The sequence below is a fragment of the Dama dama genome, chromosome 22 (genome assembly GCF_033118175.1).
Source record: "Dama dama isolate Ldn47 chromosome 22, ASM3311817v1, whole genome shotgun sequence".
Taxonomy (NCBI): Eukaryota; Metazoa; Chordata; class Mammalia; order Artiodactyla; family Cervidae; genus Dama; species Dama dama.
Genome location: NC_083702.1, coordinates 7,427,103 through 7,448,610, shown reverse-complemented (window position 1 = coordinate 7,448,610; position 21,508 = coordinate 7,427,103). Strand labels below are relative to the sequence as shown.

The 21,508-nt window shown below is 53.7% G+C and overlaps 2 protein-coding genes across 3 annotated transcripts in view; both read left to right on the top strand.

The window, feature by feature from the left end:
- The first annotated feature begins 1,247 nt into the window (after nucleotides 1–1,247).
- Nucleotides 1,248–17,889, top strand: CCDC134 (coiled-coil domain containing 134). Of its 2 annotated transcripts, XM_061124430.1 has the most exons (7): nucleotides 1,250–1,388; nucleotides 2,869–2,984; nucleotides 3,697–3,818; nucleotides 4,024–4,108; nucleotides 5,855–6,036; nucleotides 6,316–6,387; nucleotides 15,365–17,889. In XM_061124430.1, the coding sequence occupies exons 2-7, from the start codon at nucleotides 2,885–2,887 to the stop codon at nucleotides 15,488–15,490; spliced, it is 687 nt and encodes a 228-aa protein (XP_060980413.1). In that variant the 5' UTR covers nucleotides 1,250–1,388; nucleotides 2,869–2,884; the 3' UTR covers nucleotides 15,491–17,889. The 2 variants fall into 2 exon arrangements, with proteins under 2 accessions (XP_060980414.1, XP_060980413.1); XM_061124431.1 differs by lacking the exons at nucleotides 4,024–4,108; nucleotides 5,855–6,036; nucleotides 6,316–6,387 and having other exon boundaries at nucleotides 1,248–1,388.
- A 1,332-nt stretch (nucleotides 17,890–19,221) lies between these two features.
- Nucleotides 19,222–21,508, top strand: part of SREBF2 (sterol regulatory element binding transcription factor 2) — a 56,539-nt gene continuing 54,252 nt past the window's right edge. Inside the window, exon 1 of the mRNA XM_061124429.1 lies at nucleotides 19,222–19,490. Coding sequence (XP_060980412.1) covers nucleotides 19,403–19,490 — 88 coding nt within the window. The 5' untranslated portion in view covers nucleotides 19,222–19,402. The remainder of the gene's footprint in view (nucleotides 19,491–21,508) is intronic.

Genomic DNA, 21,508 nt, shown 5'->3' with positions numbered 1-21,508 from the left:
CCAGGCAAGGAAAGTGAGCAGGTCAGAACTTTCTCAGCCTTCCTAACTAAATGAAGCTGTTGCAGCTCATCTCCTTCCTGGTTGAAGCAGGTCCCCTATGTGTCTTTTGCTCCTGGCTCTCCTCGGAGCGTGTATTTGTGCACCCATGTATGCAGTTCTTCCAATGTCTGCTCTCCACAACTAACCATTCCTGTTCTGCCTCAGCTTACCTGGGGTGTCGGCTCCCTTACCAACTGTCTGCCAGGGCTCTCTCGGAAACTCAGCCACTGTTCATTGGTGCCAAATAGTAATAGAAACTCGGAGACAGGGTTTTGGGTGAAGTAGAAAAGAGTAGCTTTTATTGCTTTGCCAGGCAAAAGGAGCCACACTGGGCTAATGCCCTCAAGACTGTGTGATTCACCCTGGAGGGGGGTAGTGAGGAATTTTATAGTCTTCAAGGGGCAGGGCATGATCCATGGACAGTTCTCAGATCTGCTGGCATCAAGATGAAGTTTCAAGTATCATCAATTTTCTGGTTTCAGCTAGTCAAGGGCCTGTGGTTCTTGTGGGCAGCAGTTTTCATTTGGTGGTGGTGGTGGGGGGTGGTCTGCTTCCTATAAAAACAATTTAGGAATGTGTGTCAGACCTTTGTATCTTCCAGGGAACTGGGAGTTGGGTGATTCTGCTATGTGGCAGAATTATAGTCTAAACTGTTACCAGTTCCCTAGTCCAACAGCTATTCTTTGTTTCTACATCTTCACCTTTCCTAATCATTAACGCTACAGTCAAATGACAAGGATACGGGGTTGTACACGGTTTCGGAGCTCTCCTCGGGTCTGTCTATACGGACGCTGTACAAAATCGTAGACCAGGGAAGAACCCAACGAGCTTGGTTTAGAATTTCGTGGATCGAAGCGGCGAGCAGGGGATGTCCCAGCTCTGCATTGCACATTACTTAGAAAAAGGAGTTAGTCACGACCCACTAAACTGATTTTGACAAATGCAGTTTGAAAAACACTTAGCTGACAAAACAGTTTCAGGGAGGGCGCTAGGAAGACCGTCCGGCAGAGATCACGGCGTCAGTGTGCTGACGCGCCCTTTCAGGCTATTTTCTCCAAACCAACCTTGACACAAGTGCGCCGGCGGACTGGGCGGCGCCGGAATCCCACAGATCTCAAGCCTGGCAGATGCCTGCGCCTTCTGGGCGGAGCCGGAAGTGAGGTCAAGGAGCGACCGTCGCGGCCTGCGCTCATTGGTCAGGGGTGGCACGGTGGGCGGGGGGCAGTAATAGGCGGTCCCAGGGCTGCTACTCGCGGGCATTCTTTGAGGATCCACGGCTCTGCTGGTCGCTATCAGACCCTCGAGTCGGTTGCTGTCTGACCTGCCCCCGCCCCCGCCCGCCTGGCCCGGTAGGTAGGGCGAGAGCCGTGGGCAAGCAGACCCCTTTGGAGAGCGGGGGGAGGAACCGAGGGCCCAGGACTGGCTGCAGGGGGTGGGGTGTGGGATTCGCGGACCTCATTGGAAAGACTTTCTCCTTTAGGAGCTCTAAAGGCACGGGTGGCATCCCTGGTCTGCAAGCCCGAGTGGCCCGCTCAGAACCCACCACCAAGTCACCTCTCTCTTTTCCCACTTCTTCCCCGCTTCAGTCATTACCGGCCATCTGATAGTCCCTGATTCCCAAGTTTCGCCTTAACCAGAGTTTGGTTCCCTTGAGTCTGGAGTATGACGGTGGAATGTAGGGCTCTGGTTGAGCTTGAACTATTTCCTCACATTCTGTAGGCTTCAGTTGTCTGATCTGCACGGGACAGAGTTGGTTCTCTGATTGACCTCTGTGAGAGGTCACTGTCCATAACTGAGCATCTCTCCCCTGGGGCAGGTGTCCTGGTAGAACAGTGGCCAGCTCTGAGATAGCCTGTTCATTAAGACTGTTAGTTTAACTGGAAAATCTATGAGTGATCTATAAGTGATTTGGGCAGTCACCTCATTTTTCTGTGTATTCATCTCCACGTTGGTAAAATTGGGCAGCTGTCATCTGAGTAGAGGCCTCCTCTGACTGCTGTTTTTAATGTCACACTTTGCTGACTCCCTCTTATCCTTCTGTGCTTGTTTTACAACTTTGTTGGTTGTCTCTTAACCCTACTAGAGATAGAAGTACCATTGTGTGGGGAATGTTGTTCCTGCTGTATTCCTGGCTCCAGAACATTCAAGGAACATGAAAGTTACTCAGTAAATAGTTGGGGAATGTTGCCTAGATAGGAACAGGTGTTGCTTTTGGTGCCTGTGGTTCCTAGGAGAGTAACAGCCAGCCATCTTACCCCAAGACTGCCTTGCCTCCTTTCCCACCCAGCACCCCTCCTTCCTTTCTGATGACAGAAGTCAGGAAAAGCAGGAAACCCTGCAAGTTTCATGTTTTTGACTGCCGGGCCTCCTGGAAGGCCAGGGTGGGGGAACTGAGGGGGAATGATGTTGACCCTCCTTCCTCAGGCACAGTGCCTCACCCAGGTACTTTGTCTCTGCAACAGGGAGATGACCTCCTTATCCTCATTTTGCAGTGAGGAAGATGAAGATCAGAGAGGCTGAGCAATTTGCCTTCTGTAGGTCACGAAGTCAGGCAGAGCCAGGGCTCCAGCGCAGGGTTCCAGACCTGTTCTCTGAGCATCCCTGCTGTGCTGACATTTATCTTTCTTTCTCCCATCATCCCATGTTGTCACTGTGTGTCTCTTGGTCCCTGGCCCTGGGCTAGGGACTGGGGCTTCAGTGATCTGAAAGCTGGGTTCTTGGTATTTGGAGGCTGTGTCATGTCAGGGGAAGTTGCTTTTCAGTTCACTTTCTGTTTTATATAACACCAAGCTCTGGGTCTCACCTTCTTTCACTGGGTTACTCTCTTAGCTCCAGAGTCTTGGATATGGACCTTCAGTTCCTGACCTCCCTGTCTGTCCTGCTATTGTCTGGAACAGGAGTCACAGACACCCTGAGGACCTCCCTGGACCCGAGCCTGGAGATCTGTATCCTTTGGGGTTGGAGGTATTTTAGAGGGATCTATAAATGAGGTCTCTCTATACCCACAGTTGCTTGGGGGATTCCAGGGTAGAGCAGGACCCGCCCCCCTCAACCAATAGAAATCGGGGAGAAAAAGTAATGTGCTCTAACCAGATCTTGATCAAGTCAGTTCTCTTCTGAGCCTCAGTTTCCTCATACAAATTGAGAAGGCAAGGCATATATTTCAGTACCATGAGGACCCTGAGGATTTTGCATGTACCTAGCACTTTCTGTGTGAGACCCTGGGCGGAGACCAAATCCTGGCATTTTGGGCTATCTACTAAAAAACTGGGCCTTGAAAGAGTGGAAACTCATAGAGAAGGGTGGGACGGCACCCCAGGCAGAGTGTACAGTGTGAGCAGAGAAGCGGAGGTTCTGGGAACAATGAAGGGTTGTGGGAGATGGTGGAAAGACCACAGGGATGGGATGGGAGGGCAGAAGCCAGGTCCTGAGGGTTGTATTCAGGCTGTTGGGTGTGGAATCCTCTGTGAAATAATGATGTGGTGCGGGATTCATCTGCTTCTCAGACAGCTTATTCATTCCCTGGGAAGTCCCAGCCATGTGCATCTATGCCCCTTGCAGAGACTTGCTGGCCAGGAATGGGCCCTCTGGATCAGGACCACTGAATTATCCAGGCCAGGAGAATTGGTGCCAGCTCCTTAACTTAATGGTGCTCAGACAAGAAGATGTTTGAGGTGAAGCGGCGGGAGCAGCTGTTGGCACTGAAAAACCTAGCACAGCTGAACGATGTCCACCAGCAGTACAAGATCCTGGATGTCATGCTCAAGGGGCTCTTTAAGGTGCACGCAGGCAGGGGGCAGCTCATGGTAGGCCTGGTCTTTGATCTGGGCACTGATGGATGAGTAGGAGTTCCCCATGGGGATGGTGTTCAGTGAAGGGGAAGCGAATCCACAGAAGATTTGAAGTAGGGCCTCAGTAAACAGGGCTGGGGCTGGTCTGGGAAGACCTTGGCAAAGCCACTCAGCCCAGGCGGGCTTCCCTCAGGTGCTGGAGGACTCCCGGACAGTGCTCACTGCTGCAGGTGTGCTCCCAGATGGGCCCTTCCCCCAGGACGAGAAACTGAAGGATGGTATGGTCTTCCCTGCTGCAACCTTGATCTTCTCCAGCTGCTCCTTCCCTCTTGTTCTTGTCGCTCTTCTTTTCCTCTCTGGAAGTGCCCTCTTGCAGCTCCTTCAAGGAGTCTCTTGGGTGGTTGGGCACTCAGTACAAGATTCTCCGAGTGTTTCTGGGCTTGTCCCAGAGCGTTTCTGTGTCCCTGATACGCATACATTATGTAGTACTGTCCTGTGCTTGGGGCAGGGGAATCAGGGAGGAGCCTTTGCCTACTTCCAGTCCAGCAGTCCTTGCCTTCACCACCCTGACCCTTCTGGTAGAGATGGCAAGGATTGTTCCCATTTATAGAAGAGAAAAACTGAGATCTATTGAAGTGACTGGCCCATGGGAGCAGTTACCAGCACTCTTCACTGCTATTCTAAAAGCCTCAACCTCCTTAAATCCTTTTTGAGACAAGGTGGGACCAACATAAATAAAAGAATATTCTGTATCCTTTCATCTCCTCTTCCAGGAATTTCTCTCCAGTGGTAATGTCTCCCCATTAGCTAGTTACATTCTAACAATAAAGTATGTTAGGTCACACTGTCTGAGCCAGGACAGAAGTAGCCTTTACATATTGAATGCTGGGCAGATACCATCTTTAATCTCCACTGTAACTGAGGAAGGCACCATAACCTCCAGTTTCCAGGTGAAAGAGGACAGGTGGTTTGCCTGGCTCTTACCTATAAACCTAGTGAATTCCTGAGTTCTTTGTGATTCAGGATTGTTCTGCAGCCCAGAGGTCCCTGCCCCACTTGTCTCAGACCCAGCTGAGCATATCTTTGGAGGGCTCCCTTTCTCTCTCTGTGTGACCTGGCCAGTGCTGATAAGGACGTGGGCCTTATCTATGGGGGTCACTCAAACAGGCCCCCCCCCCACAACCAGGGCTGGGTGTATAGTTACTATTCTTCATGCTCGCCTGGGTCAGGGGAACCTGCCACCGTAATGGACACTAAACTCAAACTGATCTATTGACTAAAAGATACTGGTGGAAAAACTGACCAAAATCAAACAAGGTCTATGGATTAGTTAATAGTATTGTTATCAATGTTAATTTTCTGGCTTAGATGGTTTGTACAATGGTTATGTAAGGATGATAACATTAGAGGAAGCCGAGTGAAGGAATTTTTTGGTGTATTATGTAAGTCTAAAATTATTTCAAAATAAGAGCTTAAGCATTTAAAATAAAATTGGACATATACTAAAAAGAAAACAAGCCCTGATGTGTTCCCTGGCCATCCTAACAGAACTGACCCCTCACAGACACTAGTTAACATCAGGGCCCAGCTCTGGACATTATGGTACCAAGTTGGGGAGGTTAGGCCCAGCAAAGCCTCATGGGATGCATTTGCCTCCATCTGCGCAATGGCACCCCTCTGGTCCCCATGGCAAATGAGTCTTCTGAGCTGTGAGGTACGGGGGAAGAAGCATGTTCTTTGGAGTCAGACAGACCTGGGTTTGGTGCTTACTACCTGTCAGCTTCAGTTTCCCATGTGTGAAATGGGAATTAAAGCCACATCTCCCTCTGAAGGTAGTTTTGATGATTCGGTGACATAAATCCCTCAGCATGCATTGCACATGTGGTCAGCAGCCTGTATGCAGCAAGCACTGTTCCCTTCTCTGGTTAGTGGGCTTACCGCTGTTCTTTGGAGGGTGTGTAGAGCTGTCCAGGAGGCTGCAGAGGGCCATCTCCACCAGCCACTCACCAGGGTCCTCTCGCCAGCTTTCTCCCAAGTGGTGGAGAACACGGCCTTCTTCGGTGACGTGGTGCTGCGCTTCCCAAGGATCGTGCACCACTATTTTGACCACAACTCCAACTGGAACCTCCTCATCCGCTGGGGCATCAGCTTCTGCAACCAGTCGGGCGTCTTTGACCAGGGCCCCCACTCGCCTATCCTCAGCCTGGTAAGGACTGGGGTGGAGGAGGTCCGGGAGCCTTCTATGTGGTTGTACTACGAGCCACCATGAGCCTGCTTCAGTGGGGCCTGAATGTCAACCCTTGGTTGCATTTTCTTTGATAAGCCTCAGGCCACCTTGAGGTGCCATTTCAAGGGGTTCTCTGCTGACCTTGGTGCCTGGGGGTCATCACCTGGCCCACATCTGTCCCAGCCTTGGAGGGAATGGCCTGTGGGTGAGCAAGGTGTGGGAGAAGGCAGAGGATGACTAGCTTTTCCTCATCCGCAGATGGCCCAGGAGCTGGGGATCAGCGAGAAACACTCTGACTTCCAGAACCCATTTAAAGTAGACCGTACAGAGGTGAGCTGCTGGGGCCTGTGGCCCTGTCTGCACTGCATCTGCCGGGCCCTGGGAGGCCAGGGGCTGCAGCACCTAGAGTGGAGTGTGAGGGCTTTGGACTTGGAGCCAGAAGTACCTGGGTCTGGGTCTAACCTACCCTGGTACCTTTGGGCAAGCTGCTGGCACTGTCTTAGCCTCAGCTTCCTCTCTGTCCATGCTGGGTGAACCTCAGCTATGAGGGGCAGTCAGGAGCTATAAACACGTCCATCCCAGTGCACAGTAGGCACTGTTCTCTCCAGGTGAATGGTAGGGAAGCCATGGGAGGTCAGGCCCTGCTTCTCTGCCCGTGAGCCTCTGAGCACCCAGCCTGCCTTCTGTCCCTCATTTCTGCACATGTTCTCATCCTAGAGCTGAAGTGGGCTTTAAGGGCTGGAGGCCGCCAGGGGAGCAGGACAGACAGCAGAGGGGAGGGTGAGGTCAGAGTGGCCGGGCAGGAAGGACTGGAGGACTGGCCTCCGCAAAGGACAAGCTCTCCCCCAGGCATCGGGGGGTACTGCTGAAGGTCTAGGATTTTGCTGCTGTTTCATGGATGCTGACAGGTTAGAGACATCAGAGTTCATTACAGTGAAAGCAGTTGCTGTTGACCTGGTCATGCGGGTTTCCCTTATTTCCCAAGTCTTGGTTGGGGGAGAGGAGTGAAACAGAGGGGTTCAGACAGATGTCAGTGGGTTTGCATCAAGTTGAGGAACACCAAGCTTGGGAAGTCCACCACCTTTATACTGATCAGAAGCAAACCTGGTCTTTGTTTGTAGACAGATATCACCTCATCCTTCAAGGTTGCTTTCTGTAAGCACGACCTGAGAAATGACCCAGGTACAGAGGGGTCAGGTGTACCCAGCAAGAATGTGCAGGGACGCTCAGGGCCATAGAGAGAATTCCGCACACACACCCCCTGCCACCACCACACATACACACAGTCCTTCCATCAGCCCTGTGTGTCTTGGCTTAGCTCACATTTCTACATGAATGCTTTATTCCATATGATAATCTGATCAGTAGAGACTAGGACCACATTTGTTTAGTTCATCTCAGACTGCTGTCAGTAGGACTGTAACTAGCAAGATGAGGCTAGGTGCAGTGTTGATCTTAACCATATGCTCTAGGGTCCTGAACTCAACCAGCTCTGATAAGTCCTAGGGGATCAGTAGATCTTATATTAGAAAATCAGGATGTCATTTGAGACCAATCTATTATCTCTCACCATGCATACAAGAGTTTAGACTGAGCTGCTGATCTTCATTGTCATCGCTAGTGGCTACTGGGGCCAGTTTGTGTGTGTGTTCAGTTGCTCAGTCGTGTCTGGCTCTTTGCAACCCCATGGACTGTAGCATGCCAGGCTCCTCTGAGCATAGGATTTTCCAGACAGGAATACTGGAGTGGGTTGCCATTTCCTTCTCCAGGGGATCTTCCCAACCCAGGGATTGAACCTGCATCTCCTGAGTCTCCTGCATTGTAGGCAGAGTCTTTACCACTGAGCCATCAGGGAAGCACGATCCTGGGGCCAGTAGGTCGACCCAATGCCATCTGTGTCTGCATTGGAGAGGTGTTCCGTGGTCCACTGTCTCCCACTTGATTTGGGTCACCATTGCGTTCTTTGACTGAGCTAAACAATGGGGGCAGTGTTACCATGGAGTTGCTCAGTTGCCTCAGTTGCCCTATGTGGTATAACCCAAGGTTGATAAGGGATCAGGACAGGCGGAAGGATTCTTACCAAGGTTGGATTGAAGCGAGGTTGTACTGGCCTGTGTGTCTGCGCAGGGTTACCTCGGGAGCTGCCTTTGATGGCAGCAGGCAGAGCCACATAGTTCAGCAGTGACCTCGTCTATGTGGATTTTCCTGTCACGTGGTTGAGAATGACACACTGGACAGTTGGTCTGACTCAGCTGCAGCTGCCACTTGGCCTGCACGGGCCCTCGGATTGTTTGGCCAGGCGGCAGTGCTGGCTGTAAGGGACAAAGAGGATTAATTGTTCCACATGCCTCCTGGGGTCTAAGGCAGTCCCTTCCTAGAACATTGCTGCAAAATCAACATGTCACATCCCAGGACATATAATTTCACTTTTCTCCAGTTACTCCCTACTTTCACCTAGACTTTTTGTGTGAAAGGGTTAGAAGTGAGTGGAACAAGAGCATTTTTTGCAAAATTTTCACAGACACCTATCTCCCATCTTGGCCCACGTGGGCCACTACAAGGGGACTTGGCAAGGAGTGTACTTAGCCAAGTGGTCATTATTATTTTTGCGGGGGAGGGGAGCATGCCATGTAGCATGCGAGATCTTAGTTCCCTGACCAGGGATCGAACCCATGCCCCCTGCAGTGAAAGTGTGGAGTCTTAACCACTGGATTGCTGGGGAAGTCCCCCAAGTGATCATTATTCTGATGATCTTGGGCCATACCGTTCCATCTAGGGTCTCTAGGTGGTTGAATTGGAGATTCAGAGTCCTCTGCTTTATGTCAGTCCATGGTGGTGGGTGTACTGCCACATCTAGTACAGTGACACATATAGGCGGCGGTACCAGTCAACTGGGCAGTGTCGGCTCGATCAGCAGTTTGATGCTGGTTAGTCTCATCAGAGAATTGGCTATGGGCATCTAAACGAGTGACCCAGACTGTCCCGTTGTCAGCCGTGGTTTGTTTCCACAGTTCATGGCCCCTGAGAGGGGTGGCCGTGTGTGACCTGCCAACTTGCAGCCTGCTCATCTGCCAGGCCAGATGGCCAGGACGCTGACGGTAGTCAGTGAGAATACAGCCTGCCTGGTCACTAGAAATACCAGCTAGGCAAGAGATACAGCTTTTAATTCAGATTGTTGTCTTACTGGGCTTGATGACAGTTGGTCTCCCAGCATCATCCTTGGGGCTGGATGGCTGCTGCTGCCCATAGAAAACACCCCCAGGTTGGTGATTTGCTGGGAGGACTGAGTGTTGTGAGTCACTGGTTAACGCTCCTCATGTGTCGTTGTCCTCAAGGCTCTGATTTATTACAGTGCAAGGATCCACAATAAAATCAGCCGTAAAAAAAGGTAAAAGACTCCTGGGGTGAAGTCTAAGGGAACCTGGACACAAGCTTCGACGCGTCTCTCCCAGTGGAGTCACATGGGGCATACTTTATTCCCCCAGCAACAGGTTATGAAAACATGTGTGAGAAGTCTATTAGGAGAGCCCGTTAAAGACGCAGCACCCAGAGTTTTTACCAGGGACTGGTCACGTAGGCACCCTCTGCCTGCTACTGCTGCTAAGTCACTTCAGTCGTGTCCGACTCTGTGCGACCCCATAGACTGCAGCCCTCCAGGCTCCCCGTCCCTGGGATTCTCCAGGCAAGAATACTGAAGTGGGTTGCCATTTCCTTCTCCAGGAGATCTTCCCGACCCAGGGATTGAACCTGGGTCTCCCGCATTGTAGGCAGTCACTTTACCATCTGAGCCACCAGGGCGCCACTCTTATCAGTCAGGGTGATGGAAATCCCTCCCAGAATCCTGGTTCCCAGACACCAGCCAAGGGCCGGCCTTAGACGCAGGCCCTCCAAAGAAGAGCAGTCAGGCCAGCTTGGTTAAGAGCACCATTAGCGCTTCATTCAGGTGAACAATCAGTGTAGTTCCTGAGTAATCTCTGACTTGAGGGCCCTGTTGAACTAGTGGCTTTGCTTCAGGTGACGGAGTGGGTGATATGGTTTTTCACATTAGCATAGCTGCCTCCCCTTCATGTGAAACCAAGATGACACACCCTTCACAGTGGCTTGCTGCCACCACAACCCTAATAAACAGCCTGGATAAGAGCAGCAGGGCTGATTCTTGGTGTATCCAGCAGGGACATGCAGGCAGGCTCCAGGCCGTGGCAGGTCGCCTTTCTCAGCGCTGGCTCTCATGGAGATGTTTTCCTGCTGTGATGCTGGCTCTCCTTGCCCTGCAGATCATGAAATGAATGCGTCTCCTGCAGGAGGTGGGCCTCAGAGAGAATAGGCTCCAAGAGGTGTGATTTAGCGTCATAGTAATGTGCTCTGCTTGGATATAGGCGCAGAAGCAACACACTTCCCTTCTCATCAGCTGGAGATGGTCCCAAGATTTTACTCACTTTTCAGTATCCAGTGTAGACCCCTCCGCCAGTAAGGTTCAGAGATGACCTTTTTTTTAAAGGTCATCTGTGCTCTATTGCGCAGCACCGGCCCCTCACAGAGCCTGCATTGTAGGGATCCTGGGAGGCCAGCCCCTGCCCCCACTCCAAATACCCCAGTCATGCCTGGCTCCCAGCCTGGTGCAGGGTGGATGGGCTGGGGGACCAGAATTCCTGTCCATGAAGTCCACGCTGGGCTCAGTCCTGGCCTCCTGGACCCCTGGAGGCTGGACAGAGTGGGCGAGGTAAGATAGGAGAGCCCCATCAAGTTCTCGGGCCCAGGGCCTATCCTGGCAGTTTCTTTGAGGTTTCCACTTGGGGAGGCCAGCAACAGCCCAGGTTTGCTTAGCTCCCCCCATGCACTGCCTCCATACCAGTGGGTGTTCTGGGAGGGCCCCTTCTTATGATACTAGAGCCAGCTTGTATCAGGCTTTGGGCTGGCCACTGTCCCCGTCCAGAGGGTGCTGGCCCTATCCCTGCTATTCAGATGCTCACAGACTGCTGGGGATGTAACAGAGGAGCACAGTCCCAGTCGAGCGTGATCACTGGAACCAGTGGAAGAGGGAAGCGTCATGAGCCACAGGACCCGTGAGAGGAAGCCTATGGAAGCAGGTGGCCGAGGCTCTGGAATAAGTAAGAGTTGCCGGGTGGACCAGCTCAGGGAAAACCTTCCAGGGAGAGGGACTGGCTTGCATGAAGGCTCAGAGGCAGAGAGCATGCCTTCATTCAACGTTTAGTGAGCATCTGCTGATCCCAGCCACCAGAGAAGCCCTCCTGCTCTGCCCACCTGGGAAAGGTATTCTGGTTGGAGGAGACAGTCAATAAAAAATACATGGTAGGTGGTGACCAGGGCAACGGAGGAAAAGGCAGAGGCACGTGGTTAAGGAATTCCAGGGATAAGGTGAGGATGTCACTGCTGTTTCATGTGACTTTGACACAGGAGGTTCTAACTGCAAAGACCTGAAAGCAGCAAATGAGCCAGCCCTATCTCTGGGGGGAAGAACTTTCCAGGCTGGAGGGGCAGCGAGTGCAAAGGCCCTGAGTTGGAAGCATATTTGGAAGGGCAAGAGCTTGGGAAAGGGAGGTCAGAGTCATAGGCCAAATTGTAAGATCCTTGCAGGTCTTCTCCAGGGCTTTGGCATTTCCTCCGGGACACAGGGGAGCAGGGCGAGGGACTCTGACTTAGCCCTTTAAGCGGTCAGCCTGGCAGCCGCGTGGCAAATAGTGTGAGGACCAGGGTGGAGACAGATCCTGGTGAGACCGCTGTGCTGGTCCATTTGGAGTTAACAGTCCATTGGAGTTAACAGCTGGTCCATTTGGAGTTAACAGTGGCTTGAACCAGGGTGACAACACTGGGGCTATTGGGAATGGTGAGATTTTGGTTCTGTTTTGAAGGTACAGCCAGTAAAATTTACTAAGGAAGCAAATATGGAGTGAAAGAGGCATTAAGGATGATTTGACAATTTTGGAAGAATGGGGCTGCTATTTTCCACCAGATGGGCAAAGTGGTGGGGTGAGGTTGAGGGCTGGATTGGGGATCAACACCTTGTTTCTGGACCTAATGGGCATCTGAATGAAGATGTCAAGGAGGTAACTGATTTTGACTTGACTGATGTCAAGGAGGAGGACTAGATTTTAGGGAAGAGCTTTATTAAAGCCAGAGCTACAAATGTGGGAGTTGTGCCAATGACAGACCGTGTCCCATCACTCCAGGGGGCAGGGGGATGGGGCAGATAGAGCGGTGGTCTGAGGACCAAGGCCTGGGATATGCCTGCAGTTAGAGATGGGAGAGTGAGGAGGAGGTCACAGAGCACCCCAAGAGGGATCAGTCAGTGGAGTAGTAGCAGACCCAAGAGGGAATCAGTTCCCTGAGGCCGCGTGACAGGAAGGAGGGAGTGGACATGCCATCGGGTGCCGCTGGAGGGCCAGGAAGGTGGGGCTGAGAATCGGCTGCCAGACTTAGCAGCGTGGAGACCGGCCCTCAGCTGGGTAAAAGCCCTTTTGGTCAAGTGGTGGGGATAAAAGACTGAGTTTCAAGAGAACGAGATGAAAGGAAGTAGACTCCCATCAAATACAGGTGACCCTTTTGAAAAGTTACTCTTTTTTTTTAATATTAGTTTCAGGTGTGCAGCATAGTGATTCAGTATTTTTACAGGTTCTACTCCATTAAAAGTTATTACAAGATAGAGGCTGTAATTCCCTGGGCTGTACAGTATATCCTTGTTACCTATTGTAAAGAGATGTGTTTTCAAGGGGAGCAGACCCAACAGGAGACTAGCTGGAGGAGGGCGTGGGTTCCAGGGGAAATCTTGATCGGCTGGGAAAGACCACACCATGTTTGCATGTTGAGGGGACCCACCCATGGTGAGCGTGGGGGAGAACCCCCGGTGCAGGGGTAGGAGAGTCGCTGGAGCCTTATCCCTGAGGACGTGAGGAGGGAGAGAGAGGCAAGCTGGTGCTTGAGGGAGGGGTGGACTCGCCTGGAAGAGCAGCGTGGGCACAGCAGCGTGGGTCCGTGGGTGTGGCGGCGGGGGCTCGAGGAAGCTGTCTCCTTAGCATCTCCATTCTCTGTGAAACAGGAAGCGAGGTCACGGTCTGCGAGTGAGGAGGGGAGGAGAGATGGAGGCTCGAGGAGAGGGTCTGTCTAGGAGAGCAGGACAGGCAGTGGACCAGGGCAACATCCTGTGTTGCCAGGCAGCAGGGAGGGCCCGCTGGAGGTCAGCATCTGAATTTAAAGTAGGCATTAACCAGGCCCGGTCGGGAGGAGAGCCAGGAAAGGACTAGGCGTTGTTTCTCTGCTGACCCAACCTGTTGGGGTTGGAGGGGCCAGGATCTCTTGACTGGTCCTTCCCCAGCCAGAGCCAGAGGATGGGGTCCTCTGTGGCCCGAGGGGTCTCCTGGCTCCTCCTTGCTTCCCAGGAGGATCTGCAGTAACTGGTAGGGATAGGAGGCAGTGTGATCGGGGAAGCATGGGGCAGGGAGCTTAGGAGGCTTGGGGGCTAGTCCCAACTGGGACTAGCTGTATGACCTGTACAGATCATTTACCCTCTCTGGGCTGCACTTCTCTGACTTCACCCCATCTTCCAGACTTGTGGTTCAATCTAACACAGTAGGTGGATTACTCCACAAGGGGGAGCTCCTAGTTTGTTTTTAACGTCTGCCTTGACCAAACATCAGATTTACCATATGAACAAGTAAAAGGGGCATATTTCCCAACAGAGTTACCTGAGTTGTGGATGTTACTGTATTTCATACTCTAACATGATTCATTCGTTCATTTAAAAAATACATATTAAGTGCCACCTGTCGGCCCATCAGACCGCATCGGCGTCTTGTGTCCCAGTGAGCGGCACCCCACTATCCACCTGTCCTCGGGGAGAGTGTGATCCAGTGGGGGCAACAGGCACGAAGCATGTGTCACAGAGGCAGGTGGTCGCAGGGGAGAAGCACTGAGGAGGAACCAGAGGAGACAGCCCCAGCCGGGAGAATCAGGGCAGGAGTCACCCCAGGGATGGGGACTGCTGAGCTGCAGCTACTGTGACAAAGAGGGTGGGGGCCGGGAAGAGGGTTCTGGGCCTGGGACATAGCATGTGCAGAGAGCTGGAAGTGGGCACAAAGGAACCCAGGAGCCAGAAGTGAGGGGGGAGGAGGGGTGGGCAGGGTGGGCCTGCAGACAGAGCTGTGTGGAGTCAAGGACGGGTTTCAGCAGGAGTCCAGTTTACATTTTGAAAATATCTGACTGCAGTGAGGAGAATGGCTTCAGAGGGACAAAGTGGGTGTGGAGAGACCCTGAGAGGTGCTGAGGTTTATCAGGAGAGGTGTGGGGGGGGTGGGGTGGTGATGGGGTTAACGATATGATAGGTGAGACAGAAGAGATGGGTTTGAGACTTAGGGAGTTAAAATGGGCCAGACCTTGGCAATGGACTGTGAGGGGTTTCAACCTGCAGCTGGGGAGTTGGGGGGCGGGTGGGGGTGATGCTTTGTCTCTGCACTACTTGCTGACTGGGATGTGGGACTCTGCTGCTCATGAGGACACAGACTCTGGAAGGGGACTGGGTTTTGGGGAGATGGAGCCATGCTGAGTTCGGGGCACATGTGCACACATGTGGAGGTGTCAGACAGGCCTTTAGATAGGGAGATGCAAATCTGAGGGGTGACGGACTGTAGAGGTGCGACAGAAGCCCTGGGTTCAGATGAACCGGTCTGGAGAGTCGGGGAGGAAGAGCTGAGGGCCTGGGGGTTGCCCTGGCCAAAGTCCCATTCTCCTCCCGCCCAGCACGCCCCATGTTCCTGTCTTCTCACTGTGCACCACCCTGCACCCACTAGGGAAGCCACAAGCCTGGGCATCACTGTCATCTTCTTTCCATCTCTTTCCGGGTCTGGCAGTTTAACCTCTGATCCAGCTGCTTCCTATATACTCGCTTGCCTACACCTTGCAGCTTGTCCGCAAGCAGTAGGACCCCTGTTGTCTTACTCTCGCTGACTGTCCCCCCAATTCAGGGCTCTGGGGGCCCGAGGTGGTCTTGGGCACTCAGCCCCCTTCACCCTGAGTGCAGTCTGTTGCTTGTTTCTCAGACGAGCCATGCAGGTTTGGCGCCTGTCCTTCGTGGAGTGTCCTCTTCCCTCGCCCTGTTCACTTGGCAAGCTCCTGCTTAATCTTTTGAGACCCACTCAGCAGTTTCCCCCGAGCCCATTTACTAGCTGCATGTCTGTGGGCTCCCCCGAGGCCAGGGCCTGTGTCTCAGTGACCTTCCTGTGCCCACAGCAGCCTAGCTCAGAGCACACTCTTTGCTGCCAGCCGACCTAACAGACGGCTCTGCTTTTCCCCTCAGTTCATCTCTAGCACTGACCCTTTCCAGAAGGCCCTGAGGGAAGAGGAGAAACGCCGGAAGAAAGAAGAGAAGCGGAAAGAGATCCGAAAAGGCCCTCGGATCTCAAGATCACAGTCTGAGTTATAGCCCTGGAGTGGCCCAGGGCTCAGGGGACCAGGAAGCGGCCAGTTGGGAGGAAAAGGAGAGTTCAGAAGCGTGACTGATGGTGAGCACTGGCGCCTTCAGAGAGGAGGCCAGAGTCTGCTTGGCCCCTTGGGGCTGGCTCCGAGCCCCCGCTGAAGGGACTGAGCCACAGAGGGCTGGACTTCCTCCCAGGGACCTCACCAGAGGGGTGCCAAGAGAGCTTCCAGAGGGCGCTGTGCTGCAGACCTAACCCTGTGGAGATGCTGGGGAAAGCAGGAGGGATCCTGGGCTGGACTCCCCCCGCCACCACCGTGGGTTAGGACCGCTGGCCAGCTGGTGGCCGCTCCTCATGGGGAGGCAGCAGAACTAGGCTCTGAGCCATGTGCAGAGGAGTCATGCCTGCTGCTGGCCCTGCTGTGTCACTGAGATGCCAGGCACAGGTTCCAGCCCCCTGCAGAGACAATAAAAGCCAGCAAATGCTGGCTGACCAAGGCTGGTTTGGGCCCCAGGGAGATGTGAGCCTCTCCATGGAGCAGGTGAGGCGGGCCCGGGCAGGGGGGTCAGGGGCCCTCGGCTGTGGAGACCATCTTAGAGAATGTTCCGCCTACTCAGGAGGAGCCTCAGGCCCTGGCAGGGCAGCAAAGCAGAGGCTTGGCTTCGGCCTCCTATTCCCTTCACAGCACCGTCCTTGATGAGGGGTCAGTGTTGGGAAGGGACCAGAAGTATCCTTCCTGGGAGGGTGTTTAGCCCAAGACAGTCTTGGAGCAGTCTGATCTCTGTCCTTCGGTATCAAGGAACAGTCATTGAGCAGGCCCAGGGAAGAATCAACTTGTCCTCTCTGGCAGTGCAGGGTGCCCCTGGGCCTATTGGGGGCACTGTTGGGGGACAGGCTGCAGCTCTGCAGGAGGCTGTACTTTGTTGTGGAAGGGCTGCTCCCAGGGTGGATAGGCCGGACAGCAAGCTCCCTGTGTCAGGAGGCCTGTAAGCAGAGACCAGGGCCAAGGGGGCCGGGAGCTGCAGAGGGACTCAGGCCCTGAGTAGGCAGCCGCCCTTCAGTCATGCCCCTCCCAGGCAGAGAAGGGAGGGGCTCGGGGGGGGAATTCTAGCTCAGTCTCTTGACTTTGCCAAGCCAGGGGAGAGACACACAGCTGTCCCCAATAGCCCACCACTAACGGAGCCCAAGGGAGACCCAGGGTCCTAGCCCATCAGACTTGCTGAGTGACCCTGGCCCACCCCTTCCCTGTGCTGCGGCTTCACTGGTGTAATGAATTTGATAATGCCTGAACCCTCTGCCCAGCCCTGAACTGCTTCTCTGATGTTGGGGCCTGGCTTCTCAGTGACAGGAGCCCGTCTCTGATGGTTCTTCATTCATCCCAAAAATGTGGTGAGCACCCACTGTATGCACAGCCAGAGAGAGAGGGACCCAGTCTTAGCCAGTCTTCACTTCTGTCCTATTTTAGCACCTTTATCCTCTGGGACTCTTCCTTCTACACCTTCACTTCTCTCCATCTCAGTTGATGCCTTCCTCTCTACTCCAATGAGCCCACGTTTTCCCCTCTAACACCTTGAAAGGTAGAAACAGAACCACTTTGCCCTCCTCCCTGGGCAAGTCTAGCTGGGAGCTGAGGGAGCAGCTGCAGAGTGGGAGGCACTTTTCCCACTTACCTGACCTGGTGCTCAGGCAGCCCTCTGCAGTAGCTTACTGAGGCCCTGGGATGGAAGGGCATTGAACCAAAGTGAAAGTACGTGGTGTGGTGTGCCAGCAGACTACCCCGTAGTGTGGCAGCCCTGCAAGAGCCACTGAATGGTAGAGCTGAAGGTGGCACTGTCCAGCTCAGCACCTGGCCAGAGCAGGGCAGCAGGGTTTGGTGTTCTGTTTCAAGGTGAGACTTCTATCATCTATATCAACTCTCCTGCACGTAAACAATGAAAAGACCATTTGTGTCTCCCCTACTCCCCCAGTAAGGTACTTTGCTATACATATTGATTATAAAATGTAATTTTAAGTAACACTGAAATGCCAAGAAGAAAGTATGATTCACCCTAATCTCACCACTCTGTAACCATAACTGATGCTCACCTGTTGGACCATCCATCCTCTTCGCCCTCATGTGCACACAGATCACATGTAAGTTTTCGGTTATCAATACAGTAGCTGCCTTGTATGAGCTCTGTGTGTCGGGCCTTATCCATGTGCTGGCTTGCAGCAGCTCCTCCTGCCTCAGGGCCTTTGTCTGCATTGTGTGTTCCCCTAGCTATACCAGATGCAGTTGTCACCACAGAATTTGAGGTTTCCTCTTAAATATCAATGTATGTTTTCTTCAACAGACTGGAAGCTCTCAGAGGGCAGGAACTGTCTCTTTGCCTGCCACAGAGATATTCAATAAATACTGTCAAATGAGTGTGCAAGTGATCTCACTTCATCTTCACCACTCCAAGGAGGCACTGTTCCCCTCGTTTTTTAGAGATGACAAAAATGAGAAGGGGAAAAAAAAAAAAAATCCAGAAGTTATTTAACCAGTCCAAAGTCACAGGGTTCATAAGTGGATCCTTTATGTCCATGTGGTTACCTCCACCCAACCTCTGAACTCAATTTTAAGTTTTGACCACTAAGCAACTGCTGTCTCACCGACTAGTGAGACAGCTTTTCCCTTTCAACAATATATTGTGAAAGTCTTTGTCAATTGATACACGTTTGGGAAACGATGCCATGGTATTACATTGTGTGGATGTAATGTATTCATCAGGCCCCTATTGGGCTTCCCAGTTTTTCCAGGTTACAGGGGATTCCGTGATGAACACCTTTGAACACACGTGCTTGTGCACTTCTCGGAGCACTGTACTTCTATTCCTTAGTATAAATTCCTAGAAACCTGTACATTTGTTTACGTCGTGACCAGCTGCGAGGTGGGGAAGTGAGGTGGTTGAAGAAGTGGGAATCCGTGGGTGGGTTGCGCCTCAGAATCTCTGCGGAACTCTTCGTCAAAATGTCGTGTTCGCACTGCACCCAGAAGCACTGTGGTGGTTCCGGGGCACTGGCACTATCTTAAAGGACTGCAGGAGATTCGGAGGTACCCAGGGGAGACCGCTGGAGTAAACACGTGGTCGCGGCAGGTGCAACGGCTCAGAGTTTGTAAAACAAACGCTCCTCACTCGGGCAGTTCGCGAGTCTCTGTAGAAAGGGTTGGAAGGAACGCGATTAGAAAGCATCTCCAAACTCCTCGGGGGCTGGGGGGGGTGGGGGGGTGCGCCGTGTTGGGGGTCCAGTTTTGATTCTGCCCGCCCCAGTGGGCTGGGCAGCGAGGCGGGGGTCGGGCGAGAGGAGGCTGACAGCTGGGAGGATGACGTAATGTGCTCTCGGCTCGCTCCGGGAGGTGCCGAGCGGACGCGGGGCTGACGGCGTTAACCCTTCCACCCCTAGCAGGTGGACCGAGTTAGCTCGCGGAGCCGAACCAAGAGAAAAGGGAACGGTTCCTTTAAACTTGGGGGGGAAAGTAGGTTGATCTCAGGACCCGGGGGGCCTCTCTCTTCGTATTCGGTTAAGAGCCGCCAGAGGCGGGGCCTCGCTATGCAAATCCGAGCTGCTGATCGTCGACGCGCCATCACCCCACGCGCCGGCCCGCGCGCCGATTGGCCACGACCAGCCTGGTCCCATTGACAACAAACAAGGGAGCGCGCGGCCCGGGGGGCGGGGCCACGGAGGGCGCGGGCTGGGGGCGGGGCCGCACCGCACCGCCCCCCTCCCGCGCGGCGCAAACATGGCGGCGGCTGGCACCGGCCGCTGAGGCGGTAACCCGGCGGGGGCTGTTGGGTGTCATGGGCGGCGACGGCGGCACCGCCCCCGCGTCTCCCTGAGCGGGACGACAGAGGAGGCGTGGGGCTGGGGGGGGGTGGTCTTCTGCGCCGAGCCGGGCGATGGACGGGAGCGGCGAACTGGGCGGTCTGGAGACCATGGAGACGCTGACGGAGCTGGGCGACGAGCTGACCCTGGGGGACATCGACGGTGAGTGGTGGGGTGCGGTGGGTGGGAGTGCGGGGGGCCGGGGGCGCGCGCGGGGAGGAAGGGGTTACGGCGGCGCGCGCGGGTGCGCGTGCGCCCACCTTCTCCTCACACACAGCCCGCCACCGGGCAGCCCCGTCTCACGCGGGAGGAACCGGCGCGCGCGGTCGCCGCGGCGGTCCGCGACCCTTCCGGGTGCTGCGGGCTTCAGCCCCGCCCGGCGGCTCGGCTCCGGCAGGCCGCGTGGGAGCTGCTCCGGGGGCGCCTCGTGTCCGGAAGCCCAGCGAGGGTCGCGGGGTTGGTGGGGGGAGCCTGACGGGAGCGGCCAGCGGAGAGCGCGCGGTCGCTGCCTCCGTTTCGCGCCGTCCGAGGTCCGGCTCTGCCTGCCAGCCCAAGCGGCTCCGCGTCGCCTCTGTCACTCCCCGCCGGGCCGCGTGGGCGGCCCTGGGAGATTCCCGGGGCCGGACCCCCAGGCTCCGCGTCCTCCCCCTCCGTGGTCTTCCCGGGGTTGAACCGCGGCCGAATTCTCCCGGCGCTTGGGAAAACTTCGGGGGGCAGCGCTTAGTCGCTGATGAAGTGAGCGGTGGCGGCGGAGTGTTGGACGCATCTCCCCGCGATAGAGACCCGGGCGCTCCTGCTGTCGCGCTGCAAAGGGACTTGAGCCGCAGGAATTTTGGGTTGTGCTCCCCCCGACCCCCTCGGGGACAGGTTGGGGAGCGGGTGGCCTTTGTTCCGGCCACCTTCACAGCGGAGAGGAAGAGCTGTAGGAGCCCAGGGGATCATTTTGTGATCACGGAACCCAAAGTTTGGAGGTCAGAGACTTGCCCAAGGTCACCCAAGCTGGTTACAGCACACAGTTACTGGGTCAGTGTTGCCGTCGCTGCAAACAGTCTTTTCACCTGATCTTTGGGGGTGAGAAGTCCAATGAGTGGATTAGTCTCGTCCTAGTAATAATAATAACGCCCAGCAGTTGGGCTCTTCTGATAGTCTAGGCCCCAAACACTTACATTGTTTCACTGGTTCCTCACTACAATCCCTGAGGTAGATAGTCTTACTGCTCCGGTTTTATAGGGGACCGAAGTCAGGAGATATTAATTTGTCTCAGGTCACTCCCTCTAGCTTCTCCAGAACCCATGCTGTTAATCAGTAAGTGACTCAGGTGCATTGTGCTCTGGAGTTTACAAAGTGCTTTCTTGTGCCAGGATCTTACTACAGCCTTGCAGGCAGGTATGAAGGCTTCGTCTCATTATACAGATGAAGAAACCAAGGCAGCAGAGGATTCTCTTCCAGGGGAAGAGACAGTGGCAGCAGCTAATTGAAAAGGATCCATTTCTTATTTTGCTTCTGTAACAACCCTGTGGCCTGACCTTGTTTTCCTATTTTGGTCATCCAGGCAGTGTGGTAAGACTCTTAAATGAAGCCCTAAATCTAACCACAGACTTTTTCTGTTGGATGCTCCCAAATACAGAGATGTGTTGACAAATGAAGGGAGGGAGGTTCTTGGAACTTAACAAGGACAACTAACATGTCGTGAGCACTTGTGTGCCAGGCACCGTGTTAAGCAGTTAGTGGGCATCAGTGTTCTCAATCCTTAACAAGTTGCATCAGGTAGACAGTGCTTGTTATACTACATTAATCTCTTTTTTATAGATCCTGAAACTGAGGCTCAAGGCAGTTGATTAACTTACCCAGGCTTACACAGCAGTAAGGAATATGTATAACTGTCTACCAGCAGCCTCACACAAAGATATTTGTGTGGATTTTGCATTCCCATTCCGAAACTGATCCCTGTTTGTTTTCATTTATAAATTTATAATGTGTTAAAGTGTGTGTGTGCATGCTGAGTCGCTTCAGTCGTGTCTGACTCTGAGACCCTATGAACTATAGCCTGCCAGGCTCCTCTGTCCATGGGATTTTTCCAGGCAAGAATACTGGACTGGGTAGCCATGCTCTTCTCCAGGGTATCTTCCCGACCAAGAGATCAAACCCACATCTCCTGTGTCTCCTAGATTGCAGACAGA